The sequence below is a fragment of the Tamandua tetradactyla genome, chromosome 6, assembly GCF_023851605.1.
Source record: "Tamandua tetradactyla isolate mTamTet1 chromosome 6, mTamTet1.pri, whole genome shotgun sequence".
Taxonomy (NCBI): domain Eukaryota; kingdom Metazoa; phylum Chordata; class Mammalia; order Pilosa; family Myrmecophagidae; genus Tamandua; species Tamandua tetradactyla.
In genome coordinates, this window is record NC_135332.1 from 60,645,473 (window position 1) to 60,667,750 (window position 22,278).

At 48.2% G+C, this 22,278-nt stretch overlaps 4 protein-coding genes across 7 annotated transcripts in view; 2 read left to right on the forward strand and 2 right to left on the reverse strand.

The window, feature by feature from the left end:
* Positions 1-445: 445 nt before the first annotated feature.
* On the reverse strand, positions 446-6,187 carry ZMYND15 (zinc finger MYND-type containing 15). Of its 2 annotated transcripts, XM_077165686.1 has the most exons (14): positions 6,098-6,187; positions 5,022-5,634; positions 4,425-4,668; positions 4,180-4,335; positions 3,776-3,936; positions 2,970-3,122; positions 2,601-2,681; positions 2,334-2,450; positions 2,130-2,218; positions 1,941-2,039; positions 1,632-1,785; positions 1,475-1,533; positions 1,038-1,198; positions 446-748 (listed from the first exon to the last, which is right to left on the reverse strand). In XM_077165686.1, the coding sequence occupies exons 2-14, from the start codon at positions 5,602-5,604 to the stop codon at positions 577-579; spliced, it is 2,229 nt and encodes a 742-aa protein (XP_077021801.1). In that variant the 5' UTR covers positions 5,605-5,634; positions 6,098-6,187; the 3' UTR covers positions 446-576. The 2 variants fall into 2 exon arrangements, with proteins under 2 accessions (XP_077021801.1, XP_077021802.1); XM_077165687.1 differs by lacking the exon at positions 4,180-4,335.
* CXCL16 (C-X-C motif chemokine ligand 16) lies at positions 5,603-13,041 on the forward strand. The gene is made up of 7 exons (XM_077163285.1): positions 5,603-5,614; positions 6,036-6,122; positions 6,309-6,705; positions 7,078-7,216; positions 7,513-7,595; positions 11,545-11,964; positions 12,424-13,041. Exons 1-7 carry the CDS (start codon positions 5,603-5,605, stop codon positions 12,501-12,503), a joined length of 1,218 nt encoding a protein of 405 aa, XP_077019400.1. The 3' UTR covers positions 12,504-13,041.
* MED11 (mediator complex subunit 11) lies at positions 7,875-14,879 on the reverse strand. The gene is made up of 3 exons (XM_077165691.1): positions 14,481-14,879; positions 14,158-14,288; positions 7,875-13,544 (listed from the first exon to the last, which is right to left on the reverse strand). Exons 1-3 carry the CDS (start codon positions 14,809-14,811, stop codon positions 13,407-13,409), a joined length of 600 nt encoding a protein of 199 aa, XP_077021806.1. The 5' UTR covers positions 14,812-14,879; the 3' UTR covers positions 7,875-13,406.
* Positions 14,426-22,278, forward strand: part of PELP1 (proline, glutamate and leucine rich protein 1) — a 78,734-nt gene continuing 70,881 nt past the window's right edge. For 2 of the 3 annotated variants that reach the window (XM_077165680.1, XM_077165682.1), the window contains exon 1: positions 14,426-14,994. In XM_077165680.1, coding sequence (XP_077021795.1) covers positions 14,890-14,994 — 105 coding nt within the window. In that variant the 5' untranslated portion in view covers positions 14,426-14,889. The remainder of the gene's footprint in view (positions 14,995-22,278) is intronic. The other variant, XM_077165681.1, reaches the window with a different exon arrangement.

Sequence of the window (22,278 nt, forward strand, 5' to 3'; positions counted from 1 at the left end):
TTGCAGTAGGACAGGAAATGAGCTGATAAATTTGGGCGCCTTTAGGAGACAGACTCTGTAAGAGTTCATTAGATAGAAAGAATGAGGGAAAGTGGAGTCAAGGATGGGAGCCAGGTTCCTGACTTGGACAACTGGGTGGTTGGGGCCTTTCACTGAATCTAAACCAAGGGATCAGTATGCCCCTAGGAGGTTAGGTGAACATTCCTATGCAAACCCCGTCCCCCTAGTGGGAAACCACTTCCATCCTTGGGGCAGGACCCTGAGTTTCCCCGGACCGGAAAATGGCTTATTAAGAGGTTTGGGATCACCAAAGAGTGTGTCCGAGAGGGGACAGCCGTTGGAGGGACTGAAAGGGACTGGAGGAGTGTCAGCCCTAAATCTTCTCTCCCCGCCCTTATCCTTTCCTAGTCATTGGCGTATAATGAAAGGGTCGATGACTCAGTGATTTCAAACAAGTAATTTTATTTACCTTTCCATGTTCCGCCAACCAATCCTCCCCCTCAGCCTGGCGCTTTCCCATTTTTTTCCTTTCTGCGGCGCGTCGCGGGCGGGGGTGGCCTGCTGCCGTCTCAGCCCTCACCTCCGCCGACGGGGCCCCCGCCCGGGCTTCTTCTCTCCGCGGCGCCTTCGGGCGGGGGCGGGAGGAGCGGCAGGCGGCGGGGCCGGGGGCGCGGGGCCGGGCGCTGGGCGGGCCCCGCTGCCGGGCGGGGGCTTGTAGACCAGGTGGAAGATGAAGGCGTTGCAGTACCTGAGAGGGGGGCGCGTGGGTGCGGTCAGGGGCGGGGCCAGGCGGGCCGGGGGCGGGGCCAGGCGAGCTAGAGGGGGGCAGGGTCCTTTCGAGGGTGGGGCGAGGAGTTGGGAAGAGTCTGTGAGCTGGATCTTAAAAGGGGTGGTGGGGGGCGGTGGAGGCGGAGAAGGCGGGTTACACCGGGCTGGAGAGGCAGAGGGCAGAGGTGGGCCTTTTTAGATGTGGAGCCAGAGAGGAAGAGGACGAGTTGAGGGTCACGAAGGAAATAGGGAGGGTCGTGGGCCCTCACCAGGGCATGCAGTTGTCGGCCGCTCTGAGGCGAAAGGGAGAGCGGAAGGGGTTGGGCTGTGGGGGGCTGGTGCCCCCTCCTGTGGCCACGGCCATGGTCTGGTCGTCCATCACGCAGCCATACTCGCTGCTCTCGGTGAAGAAGGCCGGCACTCGGAGGGACTGCGAGTAGGGTGGGGCCTCAGAGACGCGCCTTGGGAAGCTCCCCCACACCTCCCAGGTACAATCCCAAGCCACAAGGATGGCAGACAGAGTTGGGAACTGAGGCTCCAGAAAAGACCCTGTCAGGGGAGGGGCATAAGGCAGACAGGGGCAAGAGGACCTGTGGACGCTCCCCACATGTTGGGAGCAGAGGATGGGAAAGGGCCCAGAGATTCTCAGACGAAAGGAGAGGCAGGGCAGGTAGCCAGAGAAGTTCTCTTTTAAACCCCTCCCCACCTGTAATCGGGGCAGAGAGCTCAGCCAAGTGTCCTTGAGACCAAAGCCAGAGTTAAATCCTGTGGACAGAGAGCAGGGAGAAGCTGGCTCCCATGGTCTGCCTCTCCTCCACCTTTTCCATGCCTCCTTCCTCCTCCCTTGAGCCCCAGGCTCTCACCAATAACCAGGTCAGGCTTGGGCCCCTGGAGCAGGTGGTAGGGCCGTGCTGACACCTTGATCTGCAGGTCCCTGCGCCCCCCCTTCTCCTTAGTCCCAGAGCTGAGCCGTGCTGATACCCCAGATCCAGGGCGGACCGACACCTCAGGGCCATCCTGGGGGGCCAGGAGCGGGGTGGGGAAGCCACTGAAAATCAGAGTCCTGGAGAATGCACCAAGCAAGACAGGGGAGAAGGAGAGGAAAGGAGGGGCCCAGTGGGGAGGACAGTAGGGAGATAGGGCTGAAGAGCAGGGCTCCCCTTAGTCCTGACCCTCTGTAGAGTAAAATGCTGCTGGTCGCTCTCGGGGGGCAGGCCATCACCCACAAACTGCAGCTCCAGGGCCACATGGGGGAGCAGGACCAAGAGCTCCTGAAGGACAGAGAGCAGGACAGATCTGGGTCCCACCCTGCGTCCACCCCCATACTCCGGAGCCCAACCCTCAAGCCTGGAGGGACTTACCCAAAACACCATGACAAGGTCAAACTCTTTCCCGGCCTCCACCACGTGGATCTTCAGTGACTGTTTGTTCTGGATGTTGAGCTCAGGGACTGGTGAGAAGCCAGCTTTTGAAGGATACAGTCTCCCTCTTTTCTCCCTCCAGCCCCCTACCAGCTCCCTACACCCCCTGCTCCAGGCCCTCCTCCCTGCCCCAGCTTTCCTTACAGGACTGGGGCACAAGGTGGGTGATGACATAGTACACTGTCAGAGGGTAGGTGAGAAGCACGGCCATGGGAGAGTCCAAGCCGAGGCCCCGCCATGTGTAGTAATCCTGCCAAGAGACTGGGGAGAGTGGGTTAATGGAGGACCCGGCCGCAGGCCAGGACCCCAACTCCTCCAATGTAACAGCCCCCTTTTTCTGAGCAACCTAGGCTTCCAGCCCTCCAGCCCCTGTTCCTGCCCCCTGGGTCCCTCTGGGCTCCTCCAACTCACCAAAGAGGCCTCTTGGTGGATCTGGGGGCACAGGAGGCATCAAGGCAGGCCCGTCCCCCTGGAGAAGCTGGTAGGGATCTCCTGAGAGGATGAAAGGGAGAAGGACCTGATGTCGATAAGACCCTCGCCTGGGCCATCCCCCTCTTCCTTCCAAAGGAGCTGTGTCCCCTGAGAGAGCTCCTGGAGCTGCAGCAAGAGGAATGGGGGTTTGTCTGGTAGGGATGGAGCTTCTGAATGGGCTGCACAGAGTGAGGTGCTGGTTGGGAGAGGGGGGAGTTTGGTGTGGATGTGGAGGGGTTATCTGGGACTCGGACAACTTTTTTCCCCTGTAGGCTGAGGGGCCCATGTCTGAAGAGATGCCCCACGCACCACTGAGAAGAAGGCTGAGGGATGGTGCGCTGCCCCGTGGGTGCCTGGGAGTGCCAGGGCCTGGAATCAGCATGCTGAGCTGGGTCCAATAGCCACGAGTGAGGCCCCGGGACACCAGGAATGCCTCCTTGTTAAAAGTTTCACTGGTCACCTCTGGAGAAGGAGGAAGAGGAGGGGTTGAGGGCCTGGTGGCTAGGACCCCAGACTTTCACTCTCCTCAGCCTCCCTCAAGGACCCCAAATCTGAATCTGGTTGTAATCAGGGAAGGAGCTAATATTTTACCACCTAGACACCAAGTCCACATAATCCTTATGACAATTCCATCTATGGGTTTTTGTTTGTTTTTTGGTGCATAGGTTGGGAATCGAACCTGGGTCTCCCGATGGCAGGAGAGCCTTCTATCACTGAACTAGCCATGCATCCCCATCCATGGATTTCAACATTTGTTAGTCTCCCTATTTTACAGATGAGAAAACCAAAGCCAGAGAACTAAAGAGATTTGTTTAAAATCACACTGCCGGTTAATGGTAGAGCTGGGAAGGGAGCTGTCTGAGTCCCTAACCCTGAATCTCCTAAACTCTTTCAAGGATCCAGGTACTCAGTCCTCAGCTTCAGAGACCCTGCTCCAGCCCCAGGGATCTAACTAGCCCCCTAACCCCAAACACCAGCCTATCTTTAAGGGGTCTAGACTCCATCCTCAAGCACTTTGCCTTCAATCCCAGGACCCTGTACCCATTTCCAGGCACCCAGACCACAATCCCAAAGCTCTAATCCCAGCTTTTGGCCCCCATCCTGACCTTAAGTACCTGTGGTGTAGGTAAAAGGCAGAGTTGCCAGTTCTCCTGCCCGCTCCATGAAGGCTGCAAGCCTCGGGCACCAGAATTGGTGGCTCACATCATCTGGGGACCGCCGCCAGTCAGCCCGGAGACAAGCTTCTCCACAGTACAAGACAGCGCTACACTGGGGGCTGGGAGACACGGCGGCTGGTGGGCCCCTAGTTGCTCTCTCTGTAGGTGCTTTGTCTGCCATCTGTCTGCCCTTAAGCTGCCCATTTGTCAGTTGGCCTGTTTGTCTGTCTTTCTAACTGTAAGGGCTTGTTCCTTGTCTCCCTGGCCCTCCTTCCATCTGTCTGCTGAGTCCCCCACCAGCCTGCATTCTCTCTGTTTGCCTGGTCTTCCTCCCTCGTACTCCATCTCTGCTAGCTGCTCACCAGGGCCTCAGTTTCACTTCAAAGCTATGCCTGTGACAAACATGGCAGGTTCGAGCCCGAAGGGACGCAAAGGTGAAGCCCGGCCGGGGACCCCATGTCCGCATTGGGGTCTTGGCTAACTTCACTCCCAATCTTGGAACCAGGCTCTCCAGCTCTCTGAGTGGGGTGTGAAGATGGTGTCAGGCCCAGGGCTTGGAAGTCCAGGTCCTTAGGCTTCCCCACCCTCACATGCCATGTTTCTGTACCGATGCAGCTGGGGGTCTCCCACAGTAAGCTGTCGGGGCTTTCGGGGGTCCCCAGACCCCATGGGGCAGGCCATGCTGTGGCAGAGGAGAGCGTAGGCCCGAGGAACCAGGTGCGTCAAGTTCTCTGTCCCTGAGCCCCGGCCTGTGCTCCCCGGGGCTCCATTCATTAGCAGGTCAATGCCCAAGATGGTACCATGTTCATCTGTCACCAGTAAGAGGCAGGAGAGGTGCAGGGGGTCAGCCTCTGGGAAAAGAGGAAAAAGTCACAGGTGTCGTGATGGACAAGGTCAGGGGTCCCAAATGCCTACTGGGGCTGGGCAAGTATGCCAGTGAGTAAAAGGGCCTAAGAATGCTTCATGGTACCAGCATTTGCTGCCCTACAGAAATGTGTTTAGATTTTTCTTGAGAAGGTATTAATCTTCTGGATTTCTTTTTCTTTTAATATTTAAATGTCGAGTCGAATTAAAAAACAAAAAGTACTGTGGATTAATGAAGACACTTCTTCAGTCCAGACTGAGTTCTGGCTGGCGGGGGAGGGTTCCAGAAGTGAAGCTCAGCTGGGCAGGGGATAGGGCAAGGCCAACCCTTGGTTCTTACCACTTCTCCGTCCTTTCCTCTTCTCAGAGGCTGTCTCGTCCTCTGCCTTGTTCTCTCGGCAGTCATCCTCGCCACTTCTAACCTCCGGCTCAGCCTCCTCTGGCACCCCTGAGGGGTTTGCTTCCTGCGGGGAGTCCCTACTGGTCGCAGCTGGCGCGCTGTCCTCCTCCAGATCCACCTTCTCTGGGCCTGCATCTTCCTTTTCTCCATTCTCTTCCTCTTCCTCTTCCTCCCCCTCCCCCTCCCCCCCATCCTCCAGGCGGACCAAGCTGATGTAGGGGCTCAGGTCTCGCAGATGGAGGGGGGCCTCATCTCCCAGGAGCCGAGCAGCCCCCAGGCCTGGCCCAGCACCTGGCTCTGCCCCTTGCCCCAGGCTGATGCCCACACTACGGTTGGGCAAGACATGGAGCACCCAGAGGGCCGGGTCCTGGGGCAGCCTTCTGATCTGAGCCTCCAGCTGTCGCCAGCGGCCCTCGAGACTTGTCCCCACAGCCCCACGCTCGGCCACGAACTTGCGGAACCAGCCAAAGAGGAGGGCAGCGAAGTCAAGAAACTCATCCCGGTATCCAGACACAAACTCCATGTCTTCAGGGGCACAGGGCCTGGGCCCAGACTGAGCAGAGGAAGGGACATATGGTGAGGGGCGGGTAGTGTGAGAGAGTTCGGGGGTGGGGGTGGGCTGGCGTGGGTTTGTGAGTACTTTAAGGTGAAGTCTGCAGATGAGTTGGAGGAACTGAGAATAGGGTTTCAGGATTGAGGATAAAAATTCAGAAATGAGGATGGGAGGTTACTTTTTGGAAATGAGAGATTAGGGTAGAGGGTGATCACTCAGGGGCTCAAAATTTGGGGGCTTAGAATTTGAGGGTTCAAACCCTCAGAAGTCGGGTTCGAGTATAGGCTGGGGATGAGGGAGGGCTAATCCCACTGGGAAGGGTTGGGCAAGGAGGGAAGAATTTTGGACCCGTCTGTGGGGCGTGGGAGGAGGGACGAGGGCCGGGGCACCCCTTCGGCCAGGCTCGGTTTGACGGTGAGCCCCAGCAGACCTCGCCCCTCCCGGCCGCCCGCTACTCCGGTACCTGCAGCCGCCACCACTTTTCGAAGGTAAATACCACGGGGAGGGCAGTCGTGACGTCAGGGCGGCCCGAGCCCTCGGCCCGCCCCTCGGGTGGCCACGCCCCCGTGGGCTCCGTGACCGAGGGTCACTGCGCTGGCCAGGGTTCGCCACCTTCGCTCCGGCCATGTGACTGGACTCGGCTGCGCCCGGGGCCCGGCCGGGAGAAGTGAAAGCGCCCCGGAGGGAGGCTGCGCCGCTCGCTGGTTTCGCCCGTCCCGCCTGCTGACCTGGGGAGGGCGGGCGGCCCGCGGGGGCGCGGGGCGAAGGTCCGCCTCCGGGGCTTTCCCTGTCGCGGGCGGTACCGACCGCACGGTCCGTTCGCGACGGTGGGAGCGCCGTCACCTCGCGCCCGCTCCGCAGCAGGGACCCGGCCCCGACGGCCGCCGTCTTCTCCAGACGTTCAGTCGGAGCAGGGGAGGAAAACCAGCCCGACTTCACGCTCCGGGATCCCGTCCGGGAGGCAGGCAGGGCGAGGTGGCCTCGGCCACCGAGACCCCGAGATGAGGCGGGGTCGGCGACCCCCCGCGCGCGCGCTCCTGTTCCTCCTGCTAGCGCGGCTGAGTCTGCCAGGTTCGTCAGGGGCTGGGCCGGGAGTCTGGATCCCTGCGTCCGGGAAAGGGGATGTGCTTGGGGAGGGGAAGTTTGACGGCCGCGGGGCTGTATAAATGGAGAGCCAGGCGCAGGGTAGCAGGGGCAAGGGGAAGACCAGCTGCCTGGGGATAGAAGCTAGGGGACACCTGGGTTCAGGTACGACTACAGACGTCTTTGGGGGCGAGGCGTGATGTGAGGGCTAAGCCTGGGGGTCAGCTAAGCCTGGGATCAGACCCTGGGGTCTAGGGGAGAGGCTGCAGTGGGTCAGTGGGTTGGGGTTAAATAAGAACGGGGGTGGGGGGAGCTCCCTTGGCCTGGGAACTTGAGTTGTCCACCTCTATTCCTGCTCAGGCGATGGCAACCAGGCCAGTATCACAGGAAGTTGTCCCTGTGATAAATCATTTTCTTCGCGCTCCCCACCAACGCCTGAATACATGGAACATTTCCGAAAACATCTGAGAGACTACCAGCGCTGTCCGCATTACATCAGGTGATCTTCTCACCCACCACTGGAAGGAAGGGAGTGCCTGCCTCATTCCTGCCGGGCGCCTCCAGGACCCTTTTCTGATCTAAAGCTGAACTCCTTGGGGTGGGCATACCCCCCTTTCCCGGACCTCAACTCCCCACACATTCATTTCCCAGCCCCACTTACCTGGGGACTTCCCAGTTCCAGCAGACAAGACTTTCTTGGCGGTGACCTCATTCCTTTGGAATGAGGAAGGAGCAGGGCAGGGGGAGGGGAAGAGGGGAGCCGGCAGCTGAGAACAGTTTTTTTTTCCCTTGCAGGTTCCAGCTTCATTCCCGGAGTGTGTGTGGGCACAGCAAAGACCAGTGGGTTCTTAGTTTGATGCGATGCTATGATAAAAAAGGTGAGAAGTTTCCCCCCTCCTTCCCAGGCTCTGCCTCCAGGGCTTAGCGGCTTCCACTTTGCAAATTTTTTTTTTTTGCTTCAGCAGTTTCCCCTGCGCTACCTCACATTCCCAGAACATGCTAACACTGGTCAAAGAAACTTCATCTAAGTCTGTGTTTACCAAACTTCATTCATCACCACCTTCATGATTTTTGTCAATTCCTTCTACCATCTGTGCTGTTATTGACTTAATATTCTTTTTAAAATCAAGCAACTATTTTTGTTTTCCAATATTTTATTACAGAAATTGAAGGATACATATGAAAGTTCAAAGAATTGTACAATGAACATCCATATACCCACCACCTAGATTCCACAATTATTTTACTATATTTGCTTTATTTCACATCTGTCTCATTATCCATCCCTCTCTCCATCAACCTACCTTATTTTTTAAAAAATACGTTTATTGACAAATTTCCACACACATACAGTCGATACATGGACTGTATTTTTAAAAAAATAGTTTTATTGATAAAACTTAACATAAAAACATTCTTTTTTATCACATAGTTGTATATTCATCGTCATGATCATTTCTTAGAACATGTGCATCAATTCAGAAAAAGAAATAAAAAGAAAACAAAAAAATTCATACATACCCTACACCTTACCCCTCTCTTTCATTGATCACTAGCATTTCAGACTAAATTTATTTTAACATTTGTTCCCCTATTATTTATTTTTAATCCATATGTTTTACTCATCTGTCCATAAAGTAGATAAAAGAAGCATCAGACACAAGGTTTTCACAATCACACAGTCACAATGCGAAAGCTGTATCATTTTACAATTATCTTTAAGAAACATGGCTACTGGAACACAGCTCTACATTTTCAGGCAGTTCCCTCCAGCCTCTCTGTTACACCTTAACTAAAAAGGTGATATCTATTTAATGCATAAGAATAACCCCCAGGATAATCTGTCAACTCTGTTTGGAACCTCCCAGCCATTGACACTTTATTTTGTCTCGTTTCTCTCTTCCCCCTTTCGGTCGAGAAGGTTTTCAAAATCCCTTGGTGTTGTGTCCCAGCTCATTCTAGGATATCTGTCCCACGTTGCCAGGAAGGTCCACATCCCTGGGAGTCATGTCCCATGTAGAGAGGGGGATGGCAGTGAGTTTGCTTGTCATGTTGGCCAGGAGAGAAAGGCCATATCTGAGCAACAAAAGAGGTTCTCTGGGGGTGACTCTTAGGCCTAATTTTTAAGTAGGTTTAGCCTATCCTTTGCGGGGTTAAGTTTCATATGAACAAACCCCAAGATTGGGGGCGCAGGCTATGGCTTTGGTTGTCCCCACTGCTTGTGAGACTATCAAGAATTCTCCACTTGGGGAAGTTGAATTTTCCCCCTTTCTCGCATGGACTGTATTTTAATTTAAAAAAATAGTTTTACTGAGATATCTTCACACACATACAATCCATCCAAAGTATACAGTTAAAGTATACAATTAAATCCATCCACAATACCATCACATAGCTGTGTATTCATCTCCATGATCATTTTTAGAACATTTGCATCATTCCAGAAAAATAAAAAAACTCATACATTCCATACCCCTGACCCTTTCCTCTCATTGACCATTAGTAGTGTCACCTACCCAATTAATTTTACCCCTTATTCCCCCTATTATTTATTTATTATCCATATTTTTTACTCATCTCTCCATACCCTGGATATAAGGAGCATCAGCCACAAGTTTTTCACAATCACACAGTCACACTGTAAAAGTTATATCTTTTTATAATTGTCTTCAAGAATCAAGGCTACTGGAACACAGCACAATAGTTTCAGCCACTACAATACACCATAAACTAAAAAGGGTTATCTATATAATGCATAACCTCCAGGATAACCTCTTGACTCTGTTTGAAATCTTTCAGCCAGTGTAACTTTATCTCATTTCTCTCTTCCCCCTTTTGGTCAAGAAGGCTTTCTCAATTCCATGATGTTTGGTCCCGGCTCATCCTGGGAATTCTGTCCCAGGTTGCCAGGGAGATTTACACCCCTGAGTGTCCTGTCCCACGTAGTGGGGGAGTGCCGAGTTGGCTTAGAGAGAGAGGCCATGTCTGAGTAGCAAAAGAGGTTCTCTGAGGGTGACTCTTAGGCATAATTTTAAGTAGATCCACCTTATTTTTTGACGCATTTCAAAGTAAGGTGTAGGCATCACTATACTTCATCTCCAAATGCTTCAGTAGGCAATTAACTAGAGTTCAATATTTTGCTTTTGTTTTTTCTTTTGAGATAATGTTTACATATGACGAAATGAATACATCTTAAGTATCCACAGCCACTTTCGAAAATTTAAATAGCAACTTGTCTTAAGTAATAACACCTGGGAAATCACAAATTTGTTGCATTAGTTGTATTTCACTCCTAAAATAAGTGTACAACCACTAAAATGTTCTTCCATGTCTCAGCTAAAGTTTTCTTACACATACCACCTTTTGGACTACACAGACATGTCTGATCTTATTTAATTCCCCCATCTACTCTGGTCCTTTGTACTAAAATTATCTGCATTTTACAGCTGAAACATCTGAGTCCTAGAGAACCTTAAGAGACACCAGGCAAGGTCATACAGCCATTTTGCCACAGAGCTGGGGTTCAAGCCCAGGTTTCCTGGCTTCCCAGTTCAAAATGCACTTTTCCAGTGGTTCCATACTGTGTTTTGCCCACTTACTTGTCTTCTATCTTTCCCTTCTGCTACTGCCTTCCTTTCTTTTTTTTAAAATTTATTAATTAAAAAATAAACAAAATAAAACATACATAATTATCAATATCATCACTTAGTTGCATATTCATAATTTCTTAGAACATTTGCATTAATTCAGAAAAAGAAATAAAAAAACAGAATAGGAAATAAAAAAACAGAATAAGAAATAAAATGAACACAGGGAAGAAAAAAAAAGATTATACCTACCATACCCCTTACCCCTCGCTTTCATTGATCACTAGCATTTCAAACTAAATTTATTTTAGTATTTGTTCCCCCTATTATTTATTTTTATTCCATATGTTCTACTCCTTTGTTGACTAGGTAGATAAAAGGAGCATCAGACACAAGGTTTTCACAATCACACAGTCACATTGTGACAGCTGTATCATTATTCAATCATTCTCAAGAAACATGGCTACTGGAACACAGCTCTACATTTTCAGGCAGTTCCCTCCAGCCTCTCCATTACATCTTGAATAACAAGGTGATATCTACTTGATGCATAAGAATAACCTCCAGGATAACCTCTCGACTCTGTTTGGAATCTCTCAGCCATCGACACTTTGTCTCATTTCACTCTTCCCTGTTTTGGTCGAGAAGGTTTTCTCAATCCCTTGATGCTAAGTCTCAGCTCATTCTAGGGTTTTTCTCAATCCCTTGATGCTGAGTCTCTGCTCATTCCAAGATCTCTGTCCCACGTTGCCAGGAAGGTCCACACCCCTGGGAGCCATGTCCCACATAGAGAGGGGTAGGGTGGTGAGACTGCTCGCTGTGTGGGCTGGAGAGAGAGGCCACATCTGAGCAACAAAAGAGGCTCTTTTGGGGGTGACTCTTAGGCCTAAATTTTAAGTAGATTTGACCTATCCTTTGCAGGGTTAAGTTTCATATGAACAAACCTCAAGACTGGGGGCTCAGCCTACAGCTTTGGTTGTCCACACTGCTTGTGAGAATATCAAGAATTCAACTTGGGGAAGTTGAATTTCTCCCCGTTCTCACCACTCCCCAAAGGGGGCTTTGCAGATACTTTTCCACTCACTGATTGAATCACTCTGGGATTCATTGGGGCTGCCTTCCTTTCTTGACCTTCAGATGTCCTCTTGATGCTCTCCCTGACTCCCTACCCTTTCTTCTATCTTCTTCTTCACCTTGACCTCTGGGGATAGTCCTGATTCCTTATTTATTGTCTCCCCAGAATGTGGACGTGCTTACTTGGGGAGTCAGACCCACCAACAGCATTTACCTCCCCCCAGCACCCAGGCCCATGAGCCCACAGAGCGGGCACCTTCAGAAACGGGCACCAGTGTCCAGACGTTTCTACTGTCTACCCTGCAGTCTTCCCAGCAGCCCACCCTTCCAGCAGGAGTACCATCCTTGAACAAAGGGCTCACATTCCCCAACGAAACCACCATTCCCATTCTGCATCACAGTCTGGGAGCTGAACCTGCTTCTGGAGAAAACCAGAAGCAACAGGTTGAAAATTTGGGTCCGACAGCTGGGTCATCAGCCGTGGTACCAGTGCTGTCCCTCCTGGCCATCATCTTCATCCTTGCTGGAGTTCTACTCTATGTGCTGTGCAAGAGGAGGAGGGAGCAGTCACTGCAGTACTCTCCAGGTAAACTGGCCTTCCGAACCCCCAAGGAACCAGATTCTCCCTGACAGAGGCCTTGCCCCTTATAGATTCCAGGGGCCTGGCAGACCTGACCCAGGGAGACATATATATATACCTTGATGGAAGAGTCAGCCAGAAACTAGAGTGGGGAGGAAGGGAAGACCCCGTGGCCCAGGGATCAGTGTTTGGCCTTCAAAGCCAGAAAGTGCTTGGAGCGACATTGAGAAGATGGCAGTTGGAGCAGGCTAGTGAGATGAAGCTGTGGTGGAAAGTGGAGGATAGTCATTCAAGTCACAAATCTTTGAGCACCTACAATGTTACCAGGTCATGGGTTAAGGTCTTGGAGTCTGGTTTCCCAGTTCAAGCTATTGATTGCCCATCCTCCCCGCTTCCCCTCTCCTGCCCCTACCTCAACTCCTCTTGATCTCAGAGCTCATCTCTCAACTTCCTTTTCCCTTCCAGATTTGCAGTTCCATTACACACCTATGGCTGTAGGGTCCCAATGCCTGAATCAACCTCTCACAAGAATAGAAGCTCTGTGAGACCAGAGACTATGATTTATTCAGCACTTATTTGATATACTACAACGAACTCTGGCACATGTAAGGCACTCTGCAAATGTTCTAACGTTTATTGAATAACCAGTTGCTGCCCTCTCTTAGATCCCTCTTTTTGTTCTTAATTCTATAATGTAAAATGGCATCTTGGACAAAATCTATGTGTTTTCTTGACTACTAAAATGTATTTTTATACTTATTGACTCTTTGTTTTAGCAGACATTGGGCTCAGGTCCTTGCCCCAGATTCCTGGCTTCAGCTTCTCTGATGGTTCCCCCTTACTCCAAGTCTCCCCTCACACTGTATCAACTTTTCCTCCCCAGCCTCAGCCCCCTCTCCCTTCCTCACCAGGGGTCCAGTGAAGATCTGGGTTTTCCCACCATCCCTTCCTTGCTGCTGAGTTGCTGACATGACACAGTCTGGTTTCACTTCCTCAGTCTCTTGTATCACTCATATGTCCCAATGAGAGTGTGATCGCCTTGCTTTTATTATTATTTTATTAGTATTAAAACCCTTAGTTCTTGTTTTGTCTTTCCCAATGAAGAATCTGTATTCACTGGGCCAAGTCTGTGGGAAGCTTGGGGGAGGGGCATGAAGTATGTGAGGAAGTAGGTTGGGCATGTCAGTTTCCACTGGAGCCAGAGCTTGTCCACAGTTTTAGGAAGTGCAGAGCAGAAGCACCCTGCTGGAGGCACCAGGTCATGGTGATGGGTGTCTTGGTCTTTGATTTTTCCATTTTCACCTTTTCCCCATTTATCATGGTAGACTCTGACCAGCAGGCCATGTATGAATCAGCCCCAGCACCGCATCCATCCCTTCAGGTCTCTAGGTTTTATCCTGGGGTGCAAGTGCTGGTCTCCTTCTAAGCTGTTACTCCACCTTCTTGGTCTAATTTTCCAGCATCTGCTCACAGGTGCGGGCCACATCACTGAGTTTGAGGCGGGCATAGTCTACTCGCTTCAGGGCCATCTGACAGTCCTTCCTTGAAGAATAGCTGGAACCTTCATGGGGCTGTCCTGTGGCCACCTACAGGATAGTTAGACTGATCAATGGAGCACCAGCTTCCTCATCCACCTCCCCAACTAAGTCTCTTTCTTCATTTTGTTCCTGCGTTTGAATTCCATTATGCCACATGGTAATTGGGTAACTAAGGTAAATTACTTAACTTCTGTTAACCTTCTCTGTAAAGTGGAAGTGACAATAATTACCTCTGAGAGTTGTTATAGGATTAGATAAGATAATGCAGTGTCTCTGGCCCACTGTACGAATTTAGTAAATGGTGGTAGCTGTTGTAATGGTTCCAGATCCCTCTCAATCTGTCCCTTTTATCTGGGCCTCATGCTGAGGCCAGGCCAAGTTTCTAAGGACAAACTCCTGTGGTTATGACATTGCAGGCCTCTTTCCAGGCACTTGCCCATCCAGGGGTTCATGTGATGCAATCCAGTGAGGCAGGCAGGGCCTATCTACTTTAAACTGCTCCTTTTTGAGGAAGAAACCGGCCCTGGAAGGGACGGGTCCTGTCAGGGTTATCCGGCCAGGTCAGAGTTGCGACACTTTAAAGCTTCATCTCGGACCCCGAAGACTAAGACCAGGGCTGAGAGTCGGGGTCGGCTCGTAGCAACTCTCACCACACACCCACCTGAGTGAGGTAGCGGATCTGAGCCGACAGTTCAGCCTCCACGTGCTGCACCGAGGCCGTGAAGGCCGCCGCCTGCCGGTCCAGGAGCCGCTCATTGGTTTTTTCCTTGGACAGTTCCAGGATCACATTACCTGCGGGAGGCGAGAGAGGCGGTGCTATCCGGCGACTGCCAGTATGGCCCCTCCCCAAGGCCAGCCCCTCCCACCCCCTCACATTTGCTGTACACGATCTCTCTCCACCCGGCCCCTATTCTCCCGTCACCGCCTGTGTATGAGGCTCGGCCTAGCTCTCGCTCCCTCCGGTCCGGTCGTCGCATCCCGAACCTGCGTTCTGAAGGATGGCGCCGATTTCCCGTTCGATGTCTTCCAGGGCGCGTAGTCGCTCGTTCGCCAAGCTGTAGGTAGCCATCGTCCCACTGGGTAACCTCCACCGGATTTTCTCCGCTGGCGAAATGCGGCGCTGGGGGCCCGGAAGGAGTGGCTGTCGGTGTGCGCCTGCGCAGTTGTAGTGCGTCGCGCGCGCCACCCAGGAGGCTTGGCGCAGTCTCACTTTCCTCGGGCAACGTAGTGAACTACAACTCCCAGGGTGACTTGCGCTCGGTTGGGTCTCAGTTACCAGCATGCGACCACTTGTGGTCAGAGGCGGTGTTGACATAACCGGCCAAAGCCCTTCCGATCTGCCCACCTTCACGACATCACGAGAATTGAATAAGCGTCTGTCGGTTACTAGGTGATGATGGTGGGAGTTCTGGGCTATTCTTCCTCACAGGCAGAGCCTTGGGCCTCTCCCTGCCCACCCGCTCCACTATTCGTCAGGGCCCGGGGGAAGCTTGATTTGGTAAGTGTTACATTATCCTCCCTAGCTCTTTCCCCCTGACCAAGACAGACTATATTCTCAGATGGAAAAAGGCGCCTTCCAGCCTTCTTCCCTTTCCATTTTTGGTTGCCTGTTATGAGCTGGGCTCCCGGGATACAAAGATGAATGAGATGGACTCTCATGTGACAGTGGAATAATTACATTACTCTGATAGAGATATGCCCACGGTGTATCCGAGCACAGAGGAAGAGCTCATACTCTGCTGAGAGACAGGATTCTTGGAGGAAGTGCTGCTTGAACCAAATCTTAGTGTTAGTCAGATGGATGAGAGGTTGGAGGGGAAAAGGGAACATCATAGGCAAGGCATAGTGCTGTGAGGGAGCCTAGGCCATCTGGGGGACAGCACAGGGTTCAGTTTGACCGGTGTGAATGAGGTACGGTGGTGGATAGGTGCCCAGCGATGAGGCTGGAGGGGGAACCAGATTAGGAAAAGGCTTGCAAACCAGTATGGATTTTATTCTGAAGGCATTTGGGAGTCTTTGAAGGAATTTAAGACCAGAGTTACTTTTCTGGAAAGATCGCTCTTGACAGCTGATGCAAGATCATCAAGAATGAAACCATTTTGCACAGGGTTAGCAAATGAGTGGAGACTTAAAATATCAATAAAGGGATTTTTAGAAAGGAGAGGAGTAAATAGCAAAACCTTTGGTAGAAGCTGGAAAACAGGAGGACAAGCTTAGCAGTGGAGTGGTAACTAAGCCAGTGGTGAAGAAAGCTTAGAAGCAACCTGATTTGCCTTTAAATTAGCAGCATCACCTACATCTGGGGTAAAGTTTGTACTAAAGTTAGGAGGATCATTTGAAGTAGTTAGACCCCCAGATCTCCTCCTTGAATCCATGTGTCTGGGCAACACGTCCTATCAGAATACTGGAGGGGTCTTTGTTGGAGATGGAAGACAGGGGATCTTTGGCCTGAAGGGCACTGGGCACAGTTGAGGGCAAGAGTACGGTATTGAAAACAGGCATTAAGTGAAAGTTTATATAATAAGTGGTGGTTTCCAAAACTCTGTCAACCAGTCTTAGACCCTTCAGATAGCAGAAAGGAAGACTCTTCCCCGGGGAATTTGACTAGTCAGAGAAAAAAAACTAACACCAGGGGTTTTCAACAAAACAGCCAGTTCACCCATAGTGAAACCCATAGTTGGTAAGTCCCAGCTGAGCATATAGAACTTTCATCAACTTCTTAGAAACTTACCTTTAAATATGAGCTGACAGTAAGGAAGCTAACTGAAGAAACCTTCTAATATGAAAAACAGAGACCAAGATAAACAGGAAAAAGGCCACATTAGACAATATGGAGTAAAACTTTAAAAAGTATTGAATGTAGGAAAGCACACTTGAAAAATAAAACCACGAGGGAGATATAGTGGTTTGAAGCTGTATGTACTCCAGAAAACATCTTAAATCTTATCCATTCCAGTGAGTAAATCCATCATAAGTAGGATCTTTTTTTAAAAAAATATTTATTTTTAAATTTTTTATTAACAAAACCAATCAGCATACAATATGAACATTCTTTTTTTCATCACATAGTTGTATATTCATCATCATGATCAGTTCTTAGAACATTTGCATCAATTCAGAAACAGAAATAAAAAGAAAACAAAAAAATTCATACATACTATACCCCTTACCGCTGTCTTTCATTGATCACTAGCATTTAATCTACTAAATTTAACATTTGTTCCCCCATTATTTATTTATTTATTATTATTTTTTAAAACTTTTTTTATTAATTAAAAAAATTAACAAAACATTTAGATATCATTCCATTCTACATATACAATCAGTAATTCTTAATATCATCACATAGTTACGTATTCATTATTTCTTAATACATTTGCATTGATTTAGAAAAAGAAATAAAAAGACAACAGAAAAAGAAGTAAAATGAGAATAGAGAAAAACAAGACTATACATACCATACCCCTTATCCCTCGCTTTCATTTACCACTATTTCAAACTGAATTTATTTTAACATTTGTTCCCCCTGTTATTTATTTTTATTCCATATGTTCTACTCTTCTGTTGATATAGTAGCTAAAAGGAGTATTTATTTATTTTTAATCCATATGTCCATAAGGTAGATAAAAGAAGCATCAGACACAGGTTTTCACAATCACATAGTTACATTGCGAAAGCTATATCATTATACAGTCATCTTCAAGAAACATGGCTACTGGAACACAGCTTTACATTTTCAGGCAGTTCTCTCCAGCCTCTCTATTATGGCTTAACTAAAAAGGTGATATCTATTTAATGCATAAGAATAATATCCAGGATAACCTATTGACTCTGTTTGGAATCTCTTAGCCATTGACACTTTATTTTGTCTCATTTCTCTCTTCCCCCTTTCATTGGAGAAGGTTTTCTCAGTCCATTGGTGCTGAGTCCCAGCTCATTCTAGGATTTCTGTCCCACGTTGCCAGGAAGGTCCACACCCCTGGGAGTCATGTCCCATGTAGACAAGGGAGGGCAGTGACTTTGCTTGTCGTGTTGGCTGAGAGAGAGAGGCCACATCTGAGCAACAAAAGAGGTTCTCTTGGGGGTGACTGTAAGCAGGATCTTTTGATGAGGCTACTTTAGTTAAGGTGTGACCCATCTCATTCAGGATGGGACTTAATCCTGTATAAAATATAGGAATGAATTTATAAAGGGAATGAATTCATACATTCATTTATTTACAAATGAATGAATTGGGGGAAGGAATACAGAGAGTGCAAGTTATAGAAGCAAGAAGGTGAAAGCTACAAAACTGGAACGAGAAGGGAGAGAGACCAGCAATGCTTCTAGAGAGTCTCACGACTGCCAAACTATCAACTATGAGGGTAGAATAAAGCCATTTTAATGTGTGCAAGGTTTCAAAAATTTTCTCCCATGCACTTTTTTCTCAGAAAGGTCCTAAGAGTTAGACCCAGAAAAAGGAAGATGTGCATACAGGAACTAAGACCTTCAATTTACAGACGTGAAGGAGAACCCCAGGATTATGGGAAGGGAAATCCCGGGGTAACAGGCATGAAGAATACGCAGTCCAGAATGAAGCAGATTAGGTTTCCAGAGAGATTTCTTCAAGGAGATGAAAGAGAACATGGGTTTTTTTTTTTTTTAATGAATTGAGAGAATATGTACTTTTGGAGGGGAATGTGCAGCTAAAAGAGGTGAAAGAAGTTGCCCCTGAGGAGAAGGAAATTGGGAGTGGGGATGGGTCTGCTTTTATTTTAATAGGTCTTGAACTCTCCAACTCCTTAAACTATGTGTACATCTAACTTTGAAAATAAAAACTAAAATTAAAAAAGAATGAAGAGTGAGAGAGGAAATAGAGACTGCTGTACTGTGAAAGAGACCTAAGAACAGAGGAGTGGTTTTACTTTGGTTTCTTTTCTCTCTCCTTCCCTTCCTCCCTTCCTTTCTTCCTTTAATGCAGGAGACTTGCGTGGGTTTACTTACCTTGGAGGAAAAGCCAGGAGAGAGAGGGGTTGAGGGAGGGAGGTAGTTTAATGAATCAAGGTCTTGGAGGCAGTGGGAGGGGAGAGATCTGGGAGCAGGTGGAGGGATGAAGTAGAGAAGAAAATTCTCTTTTGCTGAAGTTGCCACCTCTCCCTTAAAGGCCTTCAACTGATTGGATTAAACCTCTCTCATTGGGAAGACACTCCTCTTAGTTGATAGTAGATGTAATAAGCCATAGATGCAATCAACTGCCTGATGATTTAAGTCCATAAAATGCCTTCACAATAAGTTAGGCCAGTGCTTACTGGACCAGACAACTGGGTACCATCACCTGCAAAGTTGACATAGAAACCTAACCATCACAGCTTGAACTGAAGAAGGTATCTTAACTTTGGCTATGTGGGAGAGTTGGTGTAGGTGTCAGTATTTGTTCGTGAGAGGTGGGGAATTGAAACTTCATCCCTCATAACCTGGTCTTTTTTTTTTTTTCTCTTTAAGTCACTATGAGAGTGAGGAAGGTTGGGAAAATTAGTGAGTAGAAAGGGAACAAGAGAGGAAGGTGACCTAGGACAAGGAAAGGGACCAGGGATTATTGGGTATTGAGGGCCCAGCTGAGGTTAGAGGCTGTTAATTTGCAGCCGTCCCAAATCCATATCCAGTGTCTAGTACGGTGATGTGCTCAAAAGTATTTGTTGAATGAATGAATAAGTATGGTTGCGTTTTTCACAGCGATCTTCAGCAGTCCCCCCCACCCCCACCCCCACCCCAACACGTGCAGGAGCAAAGAAGGGGTGGTGGAACAGATCCAAGGGTGGAGTTTGAGAGCAGGTATCGTGAAAGGGTGAGAAGTTGAGTGTGCTGATAGAATAGTTGTTGTTATGATCTTAAAGTTTTAGGCTGGAAAGAAAAGGAGGTGTCATCGATTGTGAGAAAGCAGGAGGGGAAAGAGCTTTGTGACACAAAATGAAGAAGTCATTAAAAAAAGTGATTATAATTAACTGCATTAAAATTTTAAAATAACCCCATTATTAAGAATAGTAGAGACAAATTTAAATGACAAATGACAACCTGGGAAAAAATGTTTGCAACATACATAACAAAAGACTCATTTCTTTTATACATAAAGAGCTCTTAGAGAACATTACGATAAAGAACTTTGACCCAATAAATCGGATTCATCTTCTCTCATAATAAAGGAAATGTAAATTAAAACTAGGATGATAGCACGTCTTATATGTCATATTGGCAGTGATCAAAAAGACATGCTTCCTCTTTGACCTACCAGTTCTACTTTTAATAATTTGTCCTATATACATACATTTAACATATGTAAAAGACTCATCTTCAAAGATAAGCATTGTAATACTGTTTGAATTAGCAGAAGAGTGGATGCATCATATTTTGCATGTGTATCAGCGGGAAACTGATAAAATAAATAATGCCATCTAGGCAATGGAAAACTATTCAGTCCTTTAAAAGAATTCTCTTTATGTATTGTTTAAAGAATGAGGAATGCTCTGCTAGGGACACTGTTAAGCACAAAAAGCAAGGTGTGGGAGAATGGTCATAATATGCTGTCATCTTGTTACTGGACAAAGGCAGTGGATTATTTTGTCCACCGTGCTCTAATGACCAATTCCTCAGGCACAGGGCTTTCAAAGAGAGAAAGAGTTTCTTACTAGGCATGTAGTAGGCGAGCAGATGACCTAGCAGCCCAAAATCTGTCTCCCTGAGTTTAGGGGGTTCAAGGTTTTTATGGATTTTAGCAAGGGGAGATGAGGTCATTACAATTTTCAAATAGAAAATTCTAAGCAGAAAAGGAGACAGTGCTATCATCATCATTGCAATAGGAGACGGTAACCGGAAAGGAGGGGAGCAGAGTCTAACCAATATAATTTACAAATGTAAGGGGCTGAAACTAGTTAATGGCTGACTTCAACTTCTTCATTTGCATTAGGCCTTTGCCCTACAAGTTATTTTAAGAAAATGACTGGATAAAGGGAGTGACAGCTCTTACAATCACAAAGGCACAAGATAATGGCTTTTACAATCATTTCAGATATCAGGGCAGCTGGATTATATTTAGGGATTTCAGGTATTCCCCTGTCTACTCCCATATTCTAGAAAGCAAAAAGGAATATCTGTATAATGATTCAGTAATCAAAATCATTCCTTAAATCCTAATTTCTTGGTTACAATCTGTTATTTTAAGAAGGGTGGGGCCATATTCACAAATGTATGAGTGTGAATATCTCAGGGAGAATAATCAAGAAACTGAATGATTCTAGGTGGTTGACTTTGGGAAGGATAAATGGAGGTTGGGGATTAGGGGCAAGAGAGAGCCTTATTTTTACTTACTATTTTATCCTGTTTTGATTTTCTTTTTTTAAAGCCATGTACATGTATTACCTTATTAAAAATATATAAAGCAAAACAAACAACACTTCTCACAAAGTGTATGGTGTCAGAACCACCTGCATTAAAATCATCCTGGGTGCTAATTAAAAAGCCAGATTCTTGTATTCTTACTTGGACCTACTGGATCAGAAGCCTACGGGATAGAGCCTGGGACTCTGTATCTTTTACATGCCTTCCAGGGGATCAGCTTCACTTGCAAAAGTTTGAAGTCCCTGAGCCAAGAGCTTGGAAGTCAATGAGCAGGTCCTCAGGAGTCAGAGGAATGCTTGGAGGTAGAGGCTTGAGAGGGAGGGGACAGTTGCTCCAGGAGGTGAAGGCTCTGTGTGTCCCGGGAGCAGGATGCTGGCCCAAGAGGGGTGGGGTAAGCAGGGTTATTGACATTTTGGCCTACTGGTAAATAATGATTTAATTAGCTGTCATGAGCCATAAAATGGGCTCAGGGCCTGCAAGAGCTACCTCCATCGGCCTCACTAACGTCATCTGGAACTACTTTGCTCCTGGCTGTCTCTGCCCCAGTCCCTCTGACCCCTTTCCGGCCCCAAAATGTGCTCTGTTCCTGTCTTAACACATGGTGTCGACATTTGCCCAGAATGCTTTTCAACTCTTCCTTATCTTTTAATTCTTTGCTTAAAGGTCACTTCCTCTAAGGAAATCTTCCCCAAACTCCAACCTAGATCAGAACTTGCCATACTCCCCATAGCTTCTGTGCCTCTTTGGAGTGTAACTGTTGTAATGAAATCATTGGGGAATAATGTAATCCTAGCTTTGGTCACTGTGAAGTCCCTATACTATTATGCCTAGCACATGGTAGGGACTCAATAAATGTACATGGAATGAATGAGCTGTAAGAGAAAAAAGAGAGATAGTTTGGCCTACTGGATTGGGGGTGGGCAATGGAGGTAAGAAATGTCAATGGAGCATTACTAACTCTCTGCAGCCCAGTCTGGGGTTTTGGCCAAACCTCAGGGAGTCCCTAATGAACGTCAGTCAGAGGAACAACACTAAGATATTGTTCCTAGGAGTTGGGCCCGCAGAAACATGACTGTCTTTGACTGCCCAAAGCCTTGACTTCTGTGCTAGAACGAGTCCCAGACGCCATGGAGATGTCTTGTCTTCTGTCTTGTGAGGCCTGCAGATGTGGTCTCCCTGAGCTCCTATGAATGGACTGTTTTGAGCAAGTGAAAACAGTGGACACAAACTAAAAAGACAGGTCACACCTCGGTCATATGTGTCCAGCCTCAACAAAAAAGCCTGCCCTGTCCAGCTCCCAAGAGCACCTAATCTGCAAGGTGGTTATTTATTTCCCTTTAAATGAAAAAAATTTACTCTGTGTGGCTTCACCAAATTGCCCTTGAGTTTGGACTGACCAAATCTTAAGTTC

Bases quoted from the DNA above. Each gene is read 5' to 3' on its own strand.
- CXCL16 (XM_077163285.1), top strand. The intron at 6,706-7,077 runs GTTCGTCAGGGG...ATTCCTGCTCAG, and splicing joins AGCGCGGCTGAGTCTGCCAG to GCGATGGCAACCAGGCCAGT. The intron at 7,217-7,512 runs GTGATCTTCTCA...TTTCCCTTGCAG, and splicing joins CGCTGTCCGCATTACATCAG to GTTCCAGCTTCATTCCCGGA.
- ZMYND15 (XM_077165686.1), bottom strand. From the start codon at position 5,604: ATGGAGTTTGTGTCTGGATACCGGGATGAGTTTCTTGACTTCGCTGCC. The intron at 4,336-4,424 runs GTACAGAAACAT...CACCCCACTCAG, and splicing joins GGAGACCCCCAGCTGCATCG to AGAGCTGGAGAGCCTGGTTC. The intron at 1,786-1,940 runs GTCAGGACTAAG...CTGGCCCCCCAG, and splicing joins AGCATTTTACTCTACAGAGG to GATGGCCCTGAGGTGTCGGT.
- MED11 (XM_077165691.1), bottom strand. From the start codon at position 14,811: ATGTCAACACCGCCTCTGACCACAAGTGGTCGCATGCTGGTAACTGAG. The intron at 14,289-14,480 runs GTTCGGGATGCG...CGCCTCCCGCAG, and splicing joins CGCCATCCTTCAGAACGCAG to GTAATGTGATCCTGGAACTG. The intron at 13,545-14,157 runs GTGGGTGTGTGG...ACTATCCTGTAG, and splicing joins AGATCCGCTACCTCACTCAG to GTGGCCACAGGACAGCCCCA.